General features: G+C 39.3%; 1 protein-coding gene across 1 annotated transcript in view; it reads right to left on the bottom strand.

Annotated features, from left to right (window-relative positions):
• Positions 1-20,287, bottom strand: part of C11H1orf21 (chromosome 11 C1orf21 homolog) — a 194,162-nt gene that overhangs the window by 73,143 nt on the left and 100,732 nt on the right. The window contains exon 3 of the mRNA XM_019738074.3: positions 11,922-12,016. Coding sequence (XP_019593633.1) covers positions 11,922-12,016 — 95 coding nt within the window. The remainder of the gene's footprint in view (positions 1-11,921; positions 12,017-20,287) is intronic.

Genomic DNA, 20,287 nt, shown 5'->3' with positions numbered 1-20,287 from the left:
TGCGTGTGTGTGTGTGTGTATGTGTGTGTGTATACACATGTATCTATTTATCTATCTATCTATCTATCTATCTATCATCTAGATACATGTATTTGTATACCTATATGTAATACATGTATACCTATACGCAATACAAATAAATACATGGCCACATGTATGTATGTTTATACATGTAAATACACATACCTGTCAATATTTCTACATGTATCCAATTGATCTATATTAGGCTAAACATCAATTCACAATGAAGTCTCCAACTCTAACCTATTGCCACTGGCTATTTATAGCCACCTCCCAATGTGTGTCTGGAATCTCCCACTCCAACAGTGAGAACCGAGTTTCACCATCCAGCATCCACTAATTAATTTTAGTCTTTTCAGAATTAACTGTTAGCTCCATAGTAAGAAAGGAGTATAGTGCTTATGTATAGTTTCTTTTATTTTTAGTCTTACAGTGTCATTTCCAAAGTTAGTTAGGTCAGCACATTTTCCCCCCACCCTCTTCAGGGAGGTTATTTCATATATTTGTAACACCGTCAAATTCTTTTGTCAGTCTACATTCTATCCTGGGATCCCCTGACCTCCCAAATGTTATTTTAAATTCGCAAACATTAAAGTTCACTCTCTTTGCTGGAAAGTTCTGTGAGTTTTGACAAGTGCACAGTGTCATGTATTTACCATGACAGTATCATACAGCATAGTTTCACCATCCTAAACAAAATCGACTGTGTTTCATCTATTCAGCTCTCCTTTTTCCCTGAACTCATCGATCTGTTTACATCTCTATGGTTTTGCCTTTTACAGAATTCATGTAAGTAGAACCGTACCATATTACCTCCTTTCAGACTGGATTCTATCACTTAGCAATATACACTCAAGATTTATCCATGTTTTTTTCAGGGCTTGGGAGCTCATTCTTTTCATCACTGAATAATATCCATTGTGTGGATGGACCATAGTTTGTTCATTCACCCACTGAAAGATACCTTGGTTCCCTCCAATTTTTTTGGTGACTATGAATAAAGCTCCTGTCAACAGTCATGTGAAGGTTTTTGTGTGGTCTTAGTTTTTCAAATCACTTGGAAAAATATCCTAGGAGCATGATTACTGGATGTAAGGCAAAACTATATTTAGCTCTGTAAGCCATTCAGGTCCATTTGTGTTCAGAAAAAAAGTTATATTTCCATGTCTATTAGGAATAAAAACATGAACAATTGTTATGGCATTGATGACTGATTTCATTTATTTTTATTCATTTCTGCATTTCCCAAGGATGTTATAAAATAATTCAAGCAAGTAACACATTTCTAATCAGGGAAAAGTTAATTTAAAAAGTACAGTTAAACAGAGTATAACAGGAGTCAGCCAAATACAATAGCTACGTGTTGTTTATCGTGTTTCACTAGCCCACGAGCTCCTGGCCAGCAGATCCTTTGATACGAGATTACACATCTCGAGTGTTATTATATGGACTATGAAACGTTCACTACAATGAGATGTTTCTGTTCTTTCCCTACAGCTGGTGTTCCCTGACCATCCTTTCGGGCTCTGCAAGTCTCAGACTCAGGAGAAGTAAAGGAATCCTGGTTAGCATGTGGGAGACCCAGATTCATGGCAGTACTGCTGCACCCCACTTCCAATAAGGAAACTCGAGCTTTGTTTCTCGGACCAACTATACCCCATCTTCTAGGTCCAATCTCCAGACTCCTGCTTTGCCTCTAGTCTAAGCACCCTCCACTGTACAAATCCATCAAGTATTTTTTTTTAAAAAAAGGTTTGTTTGTAATGAAACAAGCCCTTCAATGATCTACTTAGGAGCAGAAGTTTGCCAGTGAATGAAAATCTGTGCTATGCCACCACACTTGATATAAACAAACAAACAAAAAAGGGGGCCAGCTCATTAAGTTTTGGAAATATCATTGTCATTATCAATGGTTTTAATTTTCAAAGGAGGAAATTTGGCATCTATTATCATACAGAGCACCGAGTAAATAAATTAAATTAGACCGATTATGAACACGAAGCAGGCAGTTACAATGGCATATTCATGTATCTATTATGATGTTGACAAGCTAAACAATACATCCTCCTGTCTTCAAAGAAGATGCGTGAATTTTTTATGCCACGTTATTTATTTCTCTCTTCTCTGAATGACAGGTATAGAATTCATTGTCAAAATCACCAAGAACCGTTTAAAAATAAACAGGGCTCGTGAATCTTGTATCCCTGTTAATAATGGGCTTATTTGCTCATAAATAAAGTCCACAAGAAGAGACACATCTCAAAGCCCAGACTCTTGGAAACATGAGGGTTTCTTCTGATGCTCTCACCTCCAGGGCATAAATGATTAATTTTGGGTGAAGTTACTTCACTGAGTTTGCCAACTGATGAGTGAAACTTATATGCTTTGGTTTTATTTTTAGCTTCACATGGGAGATAAGAGAGAAATATGAACAACCTGCAGAAAAGGCACACCACTGCATTATTGTTCCAGATAGACTAAAAACGGCGGGTGGTTGAGTCTTAGGTGGCCCTCTCAGTTGTCACTCATTTCTCCCCACTCTGCTGTTATAACTGGGCTAGTTGGGTAAAAAATGCCCATGCTTTAGCAAGATAAATAAATCCAATATCTAAAACGACCACGTGGATCACATAGAATCAAAGCTCTGAAGAAGGGCTTCTTTCTACTCTCTGTTTAAATACCAGGGTGCTGCTCTTGGGGAAGAGGCCAAAAGCCTACATCTCAGGTATTGTTTGTTTGCTGTGCTTCCCCAGGTTAAACAGGGCAAATTTCAGAGGAGAAATGAAAAGCTATCCTTTACTGGCAGGAGAAGGTCAGGGGTAACTACGTTCAACAACACCTAGGTAGTACCTTGTATCCAAGGAAAGCATATTTAAAAACCATCACATTTTGCAACAATGCTGGGAAAAGGGAAGTCATTATCAACACACTCAATCTTTAGATTAGATGAGCAAAGGTCTGTTCTGTTTATTCTGCAGCTACAAACGCTGCAAGCTGGTAAATGAATGTGGCTATCTGTAAGCCAGAAATTAATGTGCTGACTAAAAAAACAGCTAAAACACACCAACTACCCAAATAAACACTTCACAACGAGCTCCATCAACCTCCCAATCCACTCATTATTCACGCCACGTTTCCGTGCTTGGCTCACACTATTCCTTCTGCTTGAAAGCCCTTTCCAAACCTCATCTGTCAATGAAAACTTGCTTTTGTTCAAGGCTCCGCGGCAGTGCCCGCTCTCTGGGACTCTCCCTGGGTCTCCCAGGCAGGGTCCACCATTCCATTCTCATGCTCCCGAAAGACTTCGGTAGGACCACTATTGGAGACCTGCAGTATATGTAGCTCTGTCCCCTTAAGTTTCCAGAGAGTTACAGCTTTGCTTTGTCAATTTATATTCTCTCACTGCCCAGACAATGCCTGGCTGACAGTAAGAACTGACTACACTGAAATAGGGATTTATTCAAGAGCTATGTTGTCCCAGGATCCTAAGAGCCTGTGTTCACCTTCATATGGTCAGTTCAGTGTACTAGTATGGAAAAGAGAAAGTCAAGGCCATTTAAAATAGGATTTCAGTCATATTCTGCTATGCCTAGCTTTGTGGATGATTATAGTAGTTGCTGCAAAAAGCACCTTCAATTCATTGGATTCTGTACTTGTTGAGTATGAACTTTTATATTGCTCTCTCTTTGTTGGAGAATGAAGTGTGCTATGATGACTTGTCTTTATTCAAGGGGGCTAGGTATTAACTCTTACTTAAAACCAGAAGAATGTTGTACCTGAACTTCGCTTCCACCGTGAAATAGCCACTAATCTCAGAAACAAACGCAGGTGTCTTTCAATAGCAACAATAATCACTGTCATTTGTGCTGGGCTTTATGTTTACAAAGCACTTTTGTGGGCATTCTTTTATTCTCATAACATTCTGTTCCTGAATCAGGAACTTTGCTTCGGCTCAACCCTTGAAACTTAGAAGGCTGATCCGACAATCCCTCATCCTTAGAGAATTAAACTCTCCTCGTGTTCTACTCCAAAACAAATTACCACAGTGCCTGAAGAATCTGTAAGACCTTGAATGTGACTGGCTCAAGGAACACAAAAGTGCTAGCTGGACAAAGGACAACTTCCAAGATCGATGAAGAGGTAGCATTCTTCCCTCCAATACCTTCTATGCCACAAAAAAAAACAGAATAAAAGAGAATGATACCACCAAAGCCTCTACTCACATGAGCTCTTATTCCCTTAAGAAACTGAAAAATTCAGGTAGATGGTATCTGGGATCCTGACGCTCTTTTTCTAAGTATCTGGAAGAACCTGAAGCTGATGTCAACATCATATGAGTGAGAGAACAGCAAGTGGGAATGAGACCCTGAGTTAGAAGCAGGGGACCTCTGCGGATGAGTCTTGTGCTAAAGTGCAATCTATGAAGCTGCTCTAGGAAGAGGTTTCTCTTGTCTAAATCAGATACTCTCAGGACCACTCTCTATCTTTTCTTTGGTTTGGGAGCCCTGAGTCCTCTAGAATTTCCCCCACCAGGAATTATCTCTCTCAAGTCCAGACCTCCCCCGACAACCCACTCCAGCCCCAGCCGGAGCTCAAATCCAAGCTGCATCTGGAAAGAAGGGAGGGAAGAGATGCTTCATAAAACTTGACTCATCTTTATCTGTAATATCAGCTTTACTCTTGGTGGTTTATTTTACCTTATTCTCAACAGTACTAGGAATGTTTTAAATGACTCAGGAAATTGGGACCACTCAAAGTCATGGTAATTTGCATTATTTAGTTTCTAAAAATAATTACTTGACCTTCCATTTGAGGACGAGCACTCAGAGGTAAACAGTCATCTCTAAGATCACAAGGAACAAGCTTTAAACAGAAAAGCCAGTTTGCTAGTTTATTAGCTGCTCTATAGTCATCGGATAAGGAAACATGGTCGTATTTGTTAAAAAGAAGAGTTTAAATCAACTCTTAGAGGGTTCCTAGTTATGAGAACATCTTTAGGGGAATGTATCTATCTTAGTATGATAAACATTACTGACTCAGAGTGTACAACGCTCACTCGCATGTTTCCTTCCTCACAGGTAGAGTCTAATAATTAGAGTGATATGGCGGTCTGGTGCACTGAGCCCTGACCTACAGTGATGAATGGAATTGCAGACTAGTTTCTGTTTTATTTCAGGCTGTCAGTCAATCAAATTCTTTGGGGGACACTAGCCCCCTATACGCAACTGTTTCAATCACAGTGTATTCTGTGGGTCAGGGCCACTTCTCAATTTTCACGAGCTGGATACCACTGCTCCAAGGAGAGCTCTCGTAGTTTCTGGAGCATTTCCTCTTATTAAATATATCTCCTAATCGCCACGTCTTCATTTCTAACTGAATGTTCTGACATTTATTGGAAATATAACATATTGGAGATAGATATGGAAGCTGTTACAAACTCAACAGGCAGAAGGAGGATGTAGTTAGGCCTAAAGCTTGATTGTACTCTCCTTTCCCGCTAAAACACATTAGAACACTGTGTTTCATTCTGTCATTTGATTGTACTCAGGAGTTAGAGATTTAGACAAGGGTGTTTCAGATTAGTCTTCCACTCTATGCTAAAGATGAAATCAAAAGCCCAGCCAACCAGGATACATGTCATCTGATAGAAAAGAATCTTCTCATTTAGCAAAGGTGTCTGGAAATAGCGAATCCAAAAAACCATTGTAATGCATGTAAATCTAGGACATACATGCCAAAAAACAAAGACAAAAAAAATCCACCATCAAATTCGTTACGAACTCCTAAGGGAGGAAAGCTAAAGAATGACAAATGATAAGTAAGGAAAACAAGAAGTTTCAGTGTACAGTAAGAGGGAGCATTTCAACACTAAAACTGGAATATCTCTTCCTTGTTAAGATACTTATTTTGGGGAGGCCAAGGAGACTGGATACTGCCAAGTCTGGAGTCATTTACCTTTAAGTTGTTTGTATGCCAAACTGTTAACCCATATAAGATTATTTCCCGCTTTTCACAAATGGAAACAAAACTGCAGTGAAGTCTCGTGCACACACGCCGCTGCTTGGGCAGATACCACAATGGGCAAGTGCTGGGTCATGGGTACACGTGTTTAAATTTTAATAGATTCTGCTAAACTGCCCTCTAAGATGTTTACTGCTAGTATGTGAATACATGTTTTCCTACAACCATATCAAAATACAATATCACCAAACTTCAAATTTTTACCAGTCTTAAGAATCATGTTTTAATTTGTATTTCCCTAACTATAATAAAAGATGTATTAGGTAACGCCATGCAGACTGGTAATTAAACAAGAAAGTGAGTTAGAGCAGGGCGACATAAAAATGTATATACCGGGGGTGCCAAAGAAACCGCCACACATGACGTGTATTCATCTTTTGTTATCGGTGTATAGTGCGTGTTACAATTTTAATACAGTTTTTTCCTTTTTAAAAATGTGTATACATTTTTTTTGGCATCCTCTGTATACATCAAGCACATTATGTTATTTTAAAAACACAGATGTACATTTCTTTTCCCATCTCTTGATGCAGAAACAAGGCTTTTCCCTTAAGTGAGGAACCACTGACCAGAGTTCCACATGTACTTCCTTCCTGCGGTATCCACGACACCCTATAATGCACATCTCAGAGTCCCTGGTTTGGTTTCTTATGTGCAGTGAGCATGGAAGGACCTTGTGACATCATCGGAGTGCAGAATTTAATTTCACAGCGACCTTTTAGTACTGTGCCTTCATCAAGACTTTCGAAAGCATTTAATTTAATTTTCATGGAAACAGCTCTTTCCACACTTGTGTTTCATTGGTTTACATGTAACTTAACTGAGTTACACAATGATAGTGACAGTTAACCAGTCTAAACAGGTTTGGGAACCATCGCAGCAGCTCATAGAAAACACACAATTAACCGAGGGAGCAAGAGCACAGAGGTGTTCTAGCGAGCAGCCCACAAGTCATCCAGGTGAGCATTCCTTAGGGTGCAGCCCGCATCTTTCAGAGAGAAATGTGTGAGTCTTCTAATGCAGTGAGTTGGGTAAGAGAGGGTCCACTGTACTAGTGATGTGGGACATCTTTTCATATATTTACTGCCCAATATCCTTTACTGTGAACCATCTGTTTATTTCATTTACCGATTTTCCTAATGGATTATATTTTTGTTAATGATTTACAAGTGTTCATTGTAAATCCCAGATGCCAATTCTTTGCCTTTCTCTTTTTTTTTTAAGGAGGGCACAGCTGACAGTGGCCCATGCAGGGATTGAACTGGCAACCTTGGTGTTATTAGTACCACGCTCTAACCCACTGAGCTAACCGGCCCTCTTTGCCATTTATATGTCATAAAATATTTTCAGCCAGGCTCTTTCCTATCTATTCACTACTTTTTTGGTATTTATTCTATCTATAGTAGTACTTAATTTTGAGCTAATGAAATAAAGTACTTTGCTTTCTCCACAGCTTTGGCTTTCTATATCTTGTCTAAGAGAAGCTCCCTTTGCGAAGATTCTAAACATAGTTTCCTATATTTTCTTCTAATACTTTGATAATTTTGTTATTCCCAGGTTCCAGATGAGGACCTTAAAGTTCAGAAGCTTTAAAGATTTGACCAAAATTATAAAGCTAGAAACAATGAAGCCAGGACCCATATTGCTATATATCTATATATTGTGTCCAACTCACACCACCCTCCTTAAGAAGGAATTAAAGTCTGAGCGAAGTAAAGTGGAATACACGCTGTCCGGCAATGACGAAAGTTGGGATAAACACATACATCTGTATTGAGAATACATAAATGACTGACATATAAATGAGTCATCATCAGCCTCAGAAAACCTGAAGTATGATCTCTTCCACCTATAGAAACCGCGGTCCAAGAGCCTAAGTGACTGGAAGATCTAAAATACTACTAAGTCCAACTACTCTTATCCATTCATTCATTCACTCATCCATTCAAGCGAACAAAAATACATGGAACACTTAATATATTCCATGCAATGCTCTACATCCTCCTCTGTACCCCTTGCTGGGCTTCTCCACACAGGTGTTCTACAAGTTCCTACAGGTTTGCTTGCTCAAAACCAACCTCTTCACAATGTACCTTGAATTGTAGTCACTTAGGTCACAAGCCTTCTATTTGCTATCAGACAGCGAGCTTTCTGGGGTGAGATTTATGTCTGATGTGCCTGTGTGTCCTTCAGAGCACAGAACCTAAGACCCTGGCAGTACACGTGTTCTGTAGCTGAACCTATTACATTGTCGTGTGGTCACAGTGGTTTAACTTTCTCTCGTGTGAACTCCACTGTGAGATTTTTAAGGGTGGACAAGAATGAATAAGGAAGGAAGGAAGGAAGGAAGGAAGGAAGGAAGGAAGGAAGGAAGGAAGGAAGGAAGGAAGGAAGGAAGGAAGGAAGACCTTGCATTTTCTTTAAACACAATCTTCTGAGTGATTTTACCATTTCGTTGAGGTTACTAGTTATTCTCACCACCCCCCAGTCCCCTTTCCAGGGAGGTCACAATTTTAGGATTACCATTATCTCCTGATCCTCTGTCTTCCGTTAATATCCATAATGAGCTGTCAAATCTTGTTGCTTCTATTGCAACCCAGCCCAAATCTTTTCTATGCTCCCTGCCACCACCTCGGTTCAGGCTCACTGTCTCTTGCAAAAAATATTATGAGAGCCCCACACCAATACACATTACACCTGCAGTTGCCACATAAACTTTCCCGAATCATAATCTCATTCTGCCAAGGTCTCACTGAAAACCTTCAAAGGCTCCCTTTAATCCACTGAATTAATTTCAGACCTCTCAGCGGGACACTGAGCCTCCATATATTACCCCATCTAGGTTTTGAGTCTAATTTCCCACTGCTAGCCTACTGACAGCTTCTGCTCTCCCTTTCGACTCCCCAATCAAACCGGACTGTATGCTTTTTTATTAACTCTGTCTCGCGTTTTTCATCTCTGTTACTTCTGCCTGGGGCACTTTTCTTCATTCTGTCCTTCAAGGCGCATTGTAAATACAAGCTCTTTCATAAAGTGAGTCCTATACCCCGACAGACAAGAGATCTGCCTCCACTGATATCAGCAGCTCTTGGTATTGCCTTCTTTGTTGGAATCCATCTTACCCTGTTTTATTTATAGTCATTTGGTGCTTACCTTGTGCACTGCAATTCAAGTACCTAGAGGTCAAGGTCAGTGGTTTCCTTATGTTTGTATTCTTCCGCAGAGTCTAGCACAGAGCCTTATACTCAGGGGCAATCAATAAAATATTTGTTGAACTGAACTGTCTTCTCAACTTCTCAACTTTATTGTAAGCTCCTGGTGTACGGTGAGTTGAAGTGGCCAGGGGCTCTCAATACAAGGAAGGGCCTTGTACATAACAGGTGCTCCCAACATACTTGATTTAAAAATTTCATAGTTTGAGAGCCAGATTTTCCAAAATGCATCCAACACTGGCATTAACCTAAAGTATTCATTTAGAAATCCCTCACCAATCAACATGAAAGAAAAAAGAAACATGGACTCTGACACCCTTTATTCTTTCCTCGTTTTATATGATAATGCCTAACGCTTACTAGGTGCTTATCATGTACTGCACTCAAAGTCTGAACAACCACTATGTCATTTAATCCTCACAACAGCACCGGCAAGAGACACTGCCTTTTCCTGAGTGGGAGGGTGACAGAAGTAACTTGATGCCACAGTGATCAAGTGGCAGAGCTGAGATTTGAACCCAGGGAGTTTCTGCCTCCAGAGCCCACCATTGTCTCCATTACGTCATCCTACTTTGGTGATGTCTGCTGTGCGCCCTAACTGCAACAGTTCCAGTTTAAAAACAAAAAAAGCTTTTAATAATACTTTGACCTACATCTTAAATAAAATAGTTCTTTGAAACATGAAAAACTTCTTGACTCTTAGATTACTTTAATGGATGCAAAAAATCAAGAATTGTTCAATCTATTTCATCCCCCTTCCAGTGTAAGCTTCGAATTTAGGAGGCCACTCGTTTTCTCAAGTAACATCAATGGTCAATACCTGATTCTGCATCCCAAAGGACGCAGGAGGTAACAAAGATGCCATATTCCCAGATAACTGAAAATCCTTTAATTTTGGAAAGCAGTCTAGAAATCTCAGAATCAAAGATAACCATTTACTCTCATTCTCCATGCAAGTCTTTACATAGAAAACTCCTGTAGGAGGCCTGGATTCTGATTGTCTGGCAGAGTGAAGGGACGTGAGGTTGTCATAGATAATTGATCAGTAAATAAGACCAGCAATTTCTCTCTTTTTGAATCTCCATTCAGTCTGCAGAGAAAAGCACTAGCGCCAATTGTGGCCACTATGTTGAAAAAGAATATACTGGCACCAAGGAAGTGATTGATTACAAAACTAAGAGAGAACGAAAAACATTGAATGGGCCCTAAATATGATGAGAACACATTGAGGAAAAACTCATAAGCTTAAAACTCATAAGCTGTAAAATCATTTCTTCCCTTAGGTTTCAGAAATACAAACAAGCAAAGCAGAGATGGACACTAGTGGGTAGATCCAAGAAATGGCTACTAGACAGACTGGTCACCGGTGTCTTTAGCCCCAAATTGAAATATTATTATTAAAATGAGTTTCATAACTCAAGCTGAAAATCTCTGATTTTCAGTAAAATAAAGTAGAAAAATGAGTATTGATGTTTTAACTACTCAGGTCTTCTATTTATCTATTGAAAGTAAAAAAAAAAATCATGTAAAATGTCTGATTTAACTTCCATGAGTTAGATACCATTTTCTGCATCTAGGTGTTAATGTTAAAATATACCATAGGTATGATGAGTCTCTGTGACTTAAATGGTACCTTAAAACCAAATCCCAGTTTTGAAGCAATATTTTATTATAAAGTATTTTCACTCCTTTAAAATTATCTAAAATATTCAGTTGTTGATACTTCAGTATTTGGAGTTGTAGATCATACGCTCAGAAAAGAATAGAGGAAGAAGAATTAGCCCATTATGTTCATTAGTGCTTCGTGGAAAATAGCCTTAAACACTCATGAGCACTGGTTAATATTCTGCCAACTCCCTCTGCTGTAGGAGCAATCATAAAAACAAAAACAAAGTATATAACAGAAAAAGAAGTTAAAGTCAAGTGAAAATATTTTATGACATTGCAAGCTTCTTAAAAATACATTCACTCATACATGAAAAAAATGCAAATAATTAATCCCAAAATAAAATACAGAAATAATTTTGCTCCAGCACAACTGAAGAAATGCATGTTCTTAACAATTTGTAATCTCTTAAGAAATGAGCTAATACGGCAATTATTAATAACTTTTTATAGAGAAGGAATAACGAGGTGGAGCATGTATAGTCAGATTGTTACAATTCTTACATTAACTCAAACCCTACAATACCTTTACCACTGTGAATCTGAAATACTATTTTGATAGGAACCTACCTTGAAAGTACATTCTGTTCCTTTGAAAGGCAACTTGTGCAACATACTACATGTCCAGAATAATGAAATTTAGCCATTCACCCTGACCTGGATTAGAGTTCAAGGAGGTAAAGAAAAAGAAAAGAATAGTCCTCTCCCCATAAATCTCAATCCTACTTCCTGCTTTTTCCTTTACATTTAACCATTTTAACACACTAATAATTTTGCTATTGTTTCCCCCAAGCATTCTCTATCAAGATTAAAGACAGGCTTATTCAGAAACAAACAGGATACAGGAGTAAATGGTGCAGCTTCCAGGCAAGCTATAAATAGTAACGGCATTTTCAAGAAATCTTGTGCCAGGGTGTAAGTTGCAGTTTTAACAGTGCAGTGCAGATTTTATTACAATGGTGTCACCAAAAGGCATTGTAATATGAGAATTTTAGTTCTTACCAAGTTTTCTTGGTTTCTGGCTGCTATTTTCTGCTCCTCTTCTGCCCCATTTTTCATGTATTTGACCTCTTCCACCGGTTTGATTCTATACTCATCTGAATACCAAAAAAAAAAAAAAAAAAGACATTTTATAAATTTTTCACAATGGTAGAAAAGTGTCAGTGAGAAAAGCCCAATAGCATCATTTGTTAGACCCTTTTCCCTGTGGCTTTGATAGGTGGTTCATTGGAAACCATCTGGAAGAAGCTTAACCAGCCTCTTTTTACGAGGCGCTCTCCTCTGTTTACTCAGCACCACGGAAGCAGCTAATGAAGGTGGCTCTGGCTGGTCCTTTCACAGACAGTGGCAGAGGAAACAGAGGTTATTCTATCTCCAAAGACTATTTGGAATATACACACTGGGACACATCAACCACATCATGGTCCAAGAGAGATTTCTCACCTTATGAACTAATATTTTCCTTATGAGAATATTAGTTCAAAATACCCGCGGCAGCAATTTTCAGCTGCATATTCACACCTTAATTTCTCTCTTTGGGAAAACAAAGTACTGCTTAAGACTATAGTTTAATTGATCAACAAATAGATACAAACAACTGGGAAAAACAATTTTCCCTATTTGTGATCCCCATATTAAACGTAGTGTAGTCTGCAATTATTTCATATGCTACACACACACACACACACACACTCACTTTAATCACTCTGTAAAGTCAACATGCATGAAGAGCCATAATAGGTCGGTATATCACTCAAGGCTGGAGAGCATCAGGGGCCAAGGATGGCACCTAGACTTCACAACAGCCAGAGAGAGAGAGTACAGTAAGTCCCAGCATTGCTATACATCATGGGACAAACTCAGGAAAACTTGCAGCTAAAACTCTTCTCTAGGATAGAGGTTTGGTGATGACAATGACATTTTCATCAGATTCCTGTCAACAGGATATGACTTGGGCATATTAAGGTCAAAAATAGGTGTGACTCTGAGTCATCTTTATTGGAAAAAATCACAGGAATTATGGAATTAGAACATTCCATCAACCAACAAATGGCATGGAATAATGTCGATGACACGCTACCTGGAAGATGTCTAAGAGTGTATTTCAGTTCAGGAAGTTGGATTGTACTTTTTTATTGACTATGATTAATTTGATACAATGACCATATTCTTATATCATTTTTGCCTTATTATTTATAATACCTTATTGTATATAGTTTTAGGCTTTCTTATACTATCCCTTAACACACTACCCCCCAAAAAAAACATTTGTCAGTAACATTTCTCCAAGTAATTATGCTGTTCAAATGTTTCTCAAAGTTATCATCCTTATGAAAGTAATACATTTGCATATATCCGAATAAAGCCTCCATGTTTATGGCTAAGCCAATTGTTTTTTCCACCTGACAATTCAAGATAGTTATTGCTTCTGCTTCTTCCTAAAGAAATTAGAAAGACCTGTTTGAGGTTATAGTAATGAGCCCTTCAGGAACACCAAGTCCTAAATGTACTAACAGGTTAATCAATGGTTAATCAATGGATTCTGATCCACAATTACAACACACAAGAACTTTCACATTCCAATTTGGTATTCAGAAGGGAAAAAAATGAAAGTGAATTAATAAATTGGCACATTTAATTAAAGATTATTTACTTAGAACTAGAAAAAGCACTTGTTAATAAATAAAAAAGACACTGACAAAGTATGCCTCTAATACAATTACACAGAGATAAAAATAAAGAAAAAAAATAATAGTTAAAGATGGGCCTCTTTAACTTCAATTTGAGGCATTAATATTTATAAACCATGGTTCACTGTGATAATTACTAGTATTTCACTGATCTAAATTGTGATCTTAATTACTTATGGTGAGTGTCTAATTATTTAAATATAAATTAAATACATACACACATACACACACATTTTAACACAATTCCAGTGGATCTTATTTTTTTCTCTGTAGAACCCAAACACTCACATGATAGAATGGGGAAGCATAACATTTTAGGACCTAAGCAGAACCTTCTGAAGGACCTTCTGAAAGACGGCCCTTTGCTGGCTGCAGAGCAAAAGGTCTCTTCTAGAGAGTAACCTCTTGCCTTGGTCCCTGTTCTCTCCCATCCGCCAAGCCGCCATAGCTCACTGTAGCCACCAGCTAAGCAGCCTAATAATATTCAGTCTCCAGTCTCTTTTTATCCCTCTAGGGAAAACAACGGAATTGAAAGAAGTGGACAAGCTATTGATATTTTTCTAATATTTTTCTTCAACGAAATGGAAAAGCTGCTCACTACCTGATTTTCAAAGCAGCATTATCCCAGACACAGACTTCTTTTTTTTTTAATCAAGATAAAATCATCACCCAATTTAGAAAGAGGATAGGTTTTAGTGTGTCATTAACAACCAAGACTGGCTAACCAAGGCTGTGTTAGAGGAACACAGTATGCTTGGATACAAAGAAAGGCAACAAACAGCCATGAGTGCAAGGCCAGACCTAGCATTGTTACTTACACAACACACTGCACAAAAGTCATCCTATAAAACAAAAAAAGACAGCAAGACCATTAGATAAGACACAATTTGCACAAAGCAAATACTTAAGAATGGTCTGTCAAATTTCTCAAAGGAATGAGTACGTCCATCTGGAAACAGACAACTCATCACAAATGTGTCACACATTTCCATGGCGACGCAGCTGTCAGGAATGGCACTTGCCAACGGAACTAACTCTGTGCAGACGAATGGAGCATTTCGGGTTATGACAGTGAAACCACCACTACAGAAATCCAGTTTTCCTTTCGTTTAATGCGCAGGGGGATCCATGTGGGACTTCAGCCCCCCTTAACCAAATCCCACAGTGGAGGCAATTAGCATGGCCACTGATACCTGCCCGAAGGTCTCTGCAGCCAAACAATGCGCCAGCTTGATTAAGAAGGACAAGCAAGACCACCTTCCTCCAGCTCCCTCACACCTGTTCACAATGTTTTTTTTTTCTTCCTGTTGATCTTGTCAGGTGGCTTATTAAAATGCACGTCAGAAACAGTAGGCTGACACCCCGTTCCGACCCTCCCAGTTCTCTCAGTTGCAAGCTGTGCAAGTCACAATAGATCTGGGCTAAAAGTAATGCGTTGGTGACATTTTTAGCATTTTATTCCTCAGATCACATCAGAGAGGGGCCAGGTTGTTTTTGTGGCAGCTCCATTACACTGAAGACAGACCGTTTCCCCCACAAATCTCTGTGCCTCACTTTTGAGGTAAAGTGTATCATTATATGTGTACCTATGTATTCTTTAGGGCTAGAAGGAAGGATGTGTTGGCTGGACTTGCTTTGGGTAAGTATGGGATCATCCCCATTTTCTGGATCCCGTCAACTCTTCCATTATGGACAACGTACTGACCCTATCAGTGTTCTCGCAAGCTTTGCAGATGGAAGATCTCCTCCAAGGTCACTTTTATAATCAACAAAACTGACTTCAAGAGGAGTCGATTAGGTGGAGATGAGTGCTGGAGTGAGTTTCTAAGGCCAGAATTATAAACAAAGTTAACAGTTTTCATAAGTGTACATATGAGATGGGGAAGGAGGAAGAAAGGGAGGAGAACCCTCCGTATGCTACGCTCTGAGGTAAGAAGCGATCTATCTGACAGTTGTTTTCTAAAATGGTGAAATTTGCACCTACTTTCATACCTGCTGACTTAGCCCACATTTGATCAATGACACACATATGACAATAAATCTCATGTTTTGCAGGGCTGTTTAATTCTGAAAATTCCGTGCTAATGTCCTCATATCAAAATAGTCCAACATCTTGGGCACCTTAATGGAATGCGCTGGACCCGCCTCTTCATCCAGAATTTGCACGAAGATTATTATTCTATGGTCAGGAAAACATGAGGGCTGGGGAAAGGAGGTACAAGAAGTATTTACGAAAATAAACAAACCAATTAAAAGAAGCAAACTATCCTGCTTTAACAGCATAAACTTATTCCCCATGGGCTTTTCCCATTGAACATTCTGTCTCCCAAGTTAACTAAATCTGTGTCCCAAAATCCTGGTACAACTTCAAATTCTTGCCTCAGATCTTTATTTCCTTACTTGGTAGGATTTTTCAACAGATGAGCATTTACAGTGGCTAAGAGCTTAGCTCTAGAGCCAGCATGCCTAGCCATATGACCTCAGGTATGTTGCTTATCTTTTCTGTACATTTTACAGATGAAGAAGTCTCAGTGTCTTCATCTGTAAAATGGGAATATTTATGTCACCAAGTCTCACACACAGAACCACATAAAACATAACATGAAAACAGTGCCTAGTCCATAGTAAGTGTTCAATATGTATTAGCTGATGCTTTAGGAAACTCTGCTGGTTCTGCAGGGAACACTATTCCTCATGCACAAAAATCATTAAAGTATAATAACAAAAAACATAATGCAAACATCAACAATTATTTTAACCAAAAATGGTGACCTGTGTTAACAAATGAAGAGAGAGGAAGTGAGAAGGGGATTTGTCATCCACAATAAGCCTTTAGTATTGTTTTTACTATGTGCCTATATTACTTTAGTTAAAACAAAAAATAATTTTAGAGTTCTTCTAACCAGATGTTTGATCATTATTTAAGTGAAACCAGGGGTACAATAAAATAATGCCCCTCTATCTCCCTTTTGTACCTTCACTCGATTCTGGACGTTGGCACAGGTCCTAGTCTGAGCCAACCAAGAGAGCACAAGAATGAGCAGGTGAAGTTCCAATTTAGCACAGGTAGAATGATTGTTTTAGAGCAAAAAGGGTGAAGACTGCTCTAACGAAAGTAACTGTGGAAGGAAAACCCTTTTCTGGAAGGACAAAGAGGCAGGACGCTCTGGCACTATGAACGAAAGATGGATGGACGTGTTGATTGCGTCAGGAAAAGGTGGCCTTTACTTCAGAGGACTCCATCACCTCATCAGCTGTTCATGCCTCCATTAGTTTCTTCATTCAGCAAACACTCATTCAACACCTGCTGTGTGCTAAGCCTGGTCTTTCTCAGGGCTCATAGATGAAGTCCATTAAGCTTGGCTTCTGTGTGCCTGTTTTTGCTTCCTCAAGTGTCTGGCACACAGAAGGTGTTGAATAAAGTCTTAAAAAAAAAAAAGAGAAAGGAAGGAAGGAAGGAAGGAAGGAAGGAAGGAAGGAAGGAAGGAAGGAAAAAGAAAAGAAAAGAAAAGAAAAGAAAAGAAAAGAAAAGAAAAGAAAGAAAGAAAGAAAGAAAGAAAGAAAGAAAGAAAGAAAAGAAAAGAAAAAAGAAAAACAGAGAGCTGATCTCAGTTCATACATAAATAAATATTTCCTCTAATGAGTGCTTCAGTCCTTTTTGTCTCTGGGGTCCTTTTTCTTTCCCCGCCACCCCCTGCTGGATTCTCCAAGGAAGGAAAAAAAATCTCAAATGGAAAATAACAATAATATTCATACCATTCTCCGGATTTTTGCAAGTACAATGGGTGTGAAGCCGCCTGTTCCAAGTCCACTTTTGGTCTGTGGATGTCCTCAGTATGAAATACTTGGCTAAACTGTATTTAGGTTTTTGAGCTAAAATTTATATTATTCCCCTATCTGGAATTTCATTCCCATTCTCTCAGTTGATTCGAAGACTATTCTTTCCCAAGCGTCACTATCTTTATAAAAAATCTTTTTTGCTCTCTCTTGTCTACAAGTAGCTCTTCTGCGTCCAAATTTCTAAAGTTCTCACTTTTCACTTCTAACACTTGCCCCAAACTCCCTTAAAGTTATTTCTTTCACATGTGACGTCATTTAGACTAATCGTAACCCGCTCCAAGCTTACGATAGAACTGAATCTTCCAAAAAATGTCTTATATTTTTAGACCCTGAGCTGGAACATTGTTGGGCCATTCTTGAGTTCAAAGATGGCTGAGCCACAGAAAATATGTCCACATGTTAGGTGAAGACTGGAATTAAGTGGCATTGCAAAGTTTTTGTAACTGTTAAGAGTTCCTTTAACCATACGCTTAACTCTAGTGAAGGCTTTGCATAAACTGCAAGTTTCTAAAAAAATATAAAACTAGTTATAGTAACATCTGTTGACTGGGAATACCATAGATAATACATAATACAAATACAAAATAATATCTATAGCTCAACAATTAGCAAAAGCTTCTTAATCACACACAAAAAAATCACTTTCTAAGCCCAGCTGCTTTGCACTTCAAGTAACACCTTCATCTTCAATGGGGGAAGAGGCAGTGTCACTGGGATGTGTCTTCACACCATAGCTCCTCCCCTTAATTATTTGTCTTCCTCTCCCCCAACCCTCAGTGCCTACAGATTCAGGAAACTTCATTGGTAAGAAATACTGGGATGGCACCGAGGGCCAATCCCTTTATGTCCCACTGATGACCCTCCATCAACCATTTGGAATTGGGAATTTAGCAAAATTAAAGATTTGCTTGGGAATTAAGTTACTGGTGTTTTTAACAATGAGTGCATTTAAAAGTCAAAAAACAAAACAACCAATAAACACCAATATTTGAAAGGTTTGCACTTAAAGTGCATTTTTTGCACAGAAACTACATAAGACGATACGGTTTCATTTCCAGGTTACTCCATGGAAACCCATGTAATGTAATGTAGCTGAACTATTTATTAAAAGCACCAACTAACTTAGTACTAGGCCACAGGAAAAGGCGGTTATGTGGTCCAGGGATGTAGAGAAAGAGAAAGGAAACACTTCCTTCTCTTTTCCTCCAGGTAAAGCTTGCACTGGGCCAACATTTAAAACAGGTGAAGTTTGTCTTTGATGTCAAAGAATGTCCTCTGCTAATCCCCAAGCCTCCAGTGCATTTTGCCGCCTTCCCAGAGCACCTCCACGCACGCTCGACTGTAAGATTCTACTAAGGCATGTTTCAAAGGCCATTGTTCAAACTTGTATCATCTCAGCCTTTTTGGGTGCCCAATCAAAAGATGATTCACGTTAAATTAGCAATCTCTAACTGGTGCACTACTAAGCCATGCAACATAAATAAAGGGGACAAATTGAGGCTGGATGGGTGCTATGGCAGAAAGAGGGACGTGGGGGCCACGGGTACTTGCAAGGCCAAGAAGGTCACTGCCAGGCAAGCCAATATCCCCTAGCCTTTATCCTTTGGGGGGCTGCTGAGCTTCCCGCATCTGTGGGTTGCTGCTGTTGGATCCAATTTGGAAAACGTTCAGCTATTATTCCTCCCTTCCCCCCCCTTCCTTCTTTGACACAGTTTGTAAACGGTGGAGCTGTTTGATTTCAGAGGCCACGTCACAACCTTAACCATTCTATCATTGCGCTTCTGAACTCGATCACTTCTCCTGTCGTCCTCACCTCCAAACTACAGTTTTGTGTTTCGTATTTTCACAGCAATAGGTTAGTGCCTAAAAAAACTGCTAGACCGAACAGAAGTTTGCTGCAGAGACATTAAAGTGCACAGACTAGCGACGGCTTTCATGACCTCATCATATCCAACCCTGGTTCACTTCTAAACTCTTCTGGAAAGCACTTTTGCAGTAGTCTGAGAACCTACTATGTGCGGGGCTCTGTGACAAGCAATGCAGGGGCATGGAGGGGAGGGGATGGCAGAAGCCAGGAAACAGTGCCTGAGGAAAACCAGCTGTCTTGAGGGGAAGGCTCATGCTTTGAGAACCCCCTCTGCTCCCTGGAACATACCCCTCAGCACACAGAGTGACCACATTCCACTCTGCCACAGGTCACCAGGGCTGATTCTAAATCTGGGACAATGGTATGCTCAAAGCAGAGACCCAATTGCAGCACCATATCTATCACGACCAGTTCTCTGAGTCAGGCAGCCACTTAACGATAATTACTGTACTTTCACTTATAGAAAGTGATGTTGCCCTTTCCAATGCAATAGTTATCACTAAACAATTTCTGGGGACACTGTAAAGTGCCCACTCTAAATGTTTTGAACATTTCCAAAACAAGGCTTTGGTGCATTTGAGATCAATTGTTCTCAGCTCTTTTCAGAGTTTGTCTCAACTCAACCGAAAGAGGGCAACTAATTTCAAAATAAGGCTGTGTGATATATTAAGTTCTAAGCGTGTAGAAGTATAAGTCGTTCAAACATAAGAAGCAGGAAAATGACATTTTCATACTTTATATTTGTAGAAAGTAGACATGGAGGTATCTGGCCCTTAGGTTTCTACTAGGGGAAGCATGAAGGTTGCAATATTTGTACATATCTCCCGTTAGGACGTCTCATAAGCCAAAAACGTTACTGTCACTAACATGGTAATTCTCGGAAGCACATTTTCTCCTTAGTCACTAAATGAAAACCTCGTTTCATTGTTTATATTTGAAAACCAGAGCTGGTGGTGCTGGCTCCATTTGGT

This window comes from Rhinolophus sinicus, chromosome 11, assembly GCF_057876585.1.
Source record: "Rhinolophus sinicus isolate RSI-liver-muscle chromosome 11, RSI-T2T, whole genome shotgun sequence".
Classification (NCBI taxonomy): Eukaryota; Metazoa; Chordata; class Mammalia; order Chiroptera; family Rhinolophidae; genus Rhinolophus; species Rhinolophus sinicus.
This window is presented reverse-complemented; position numbering and strand designations above follow the sequence as displayed.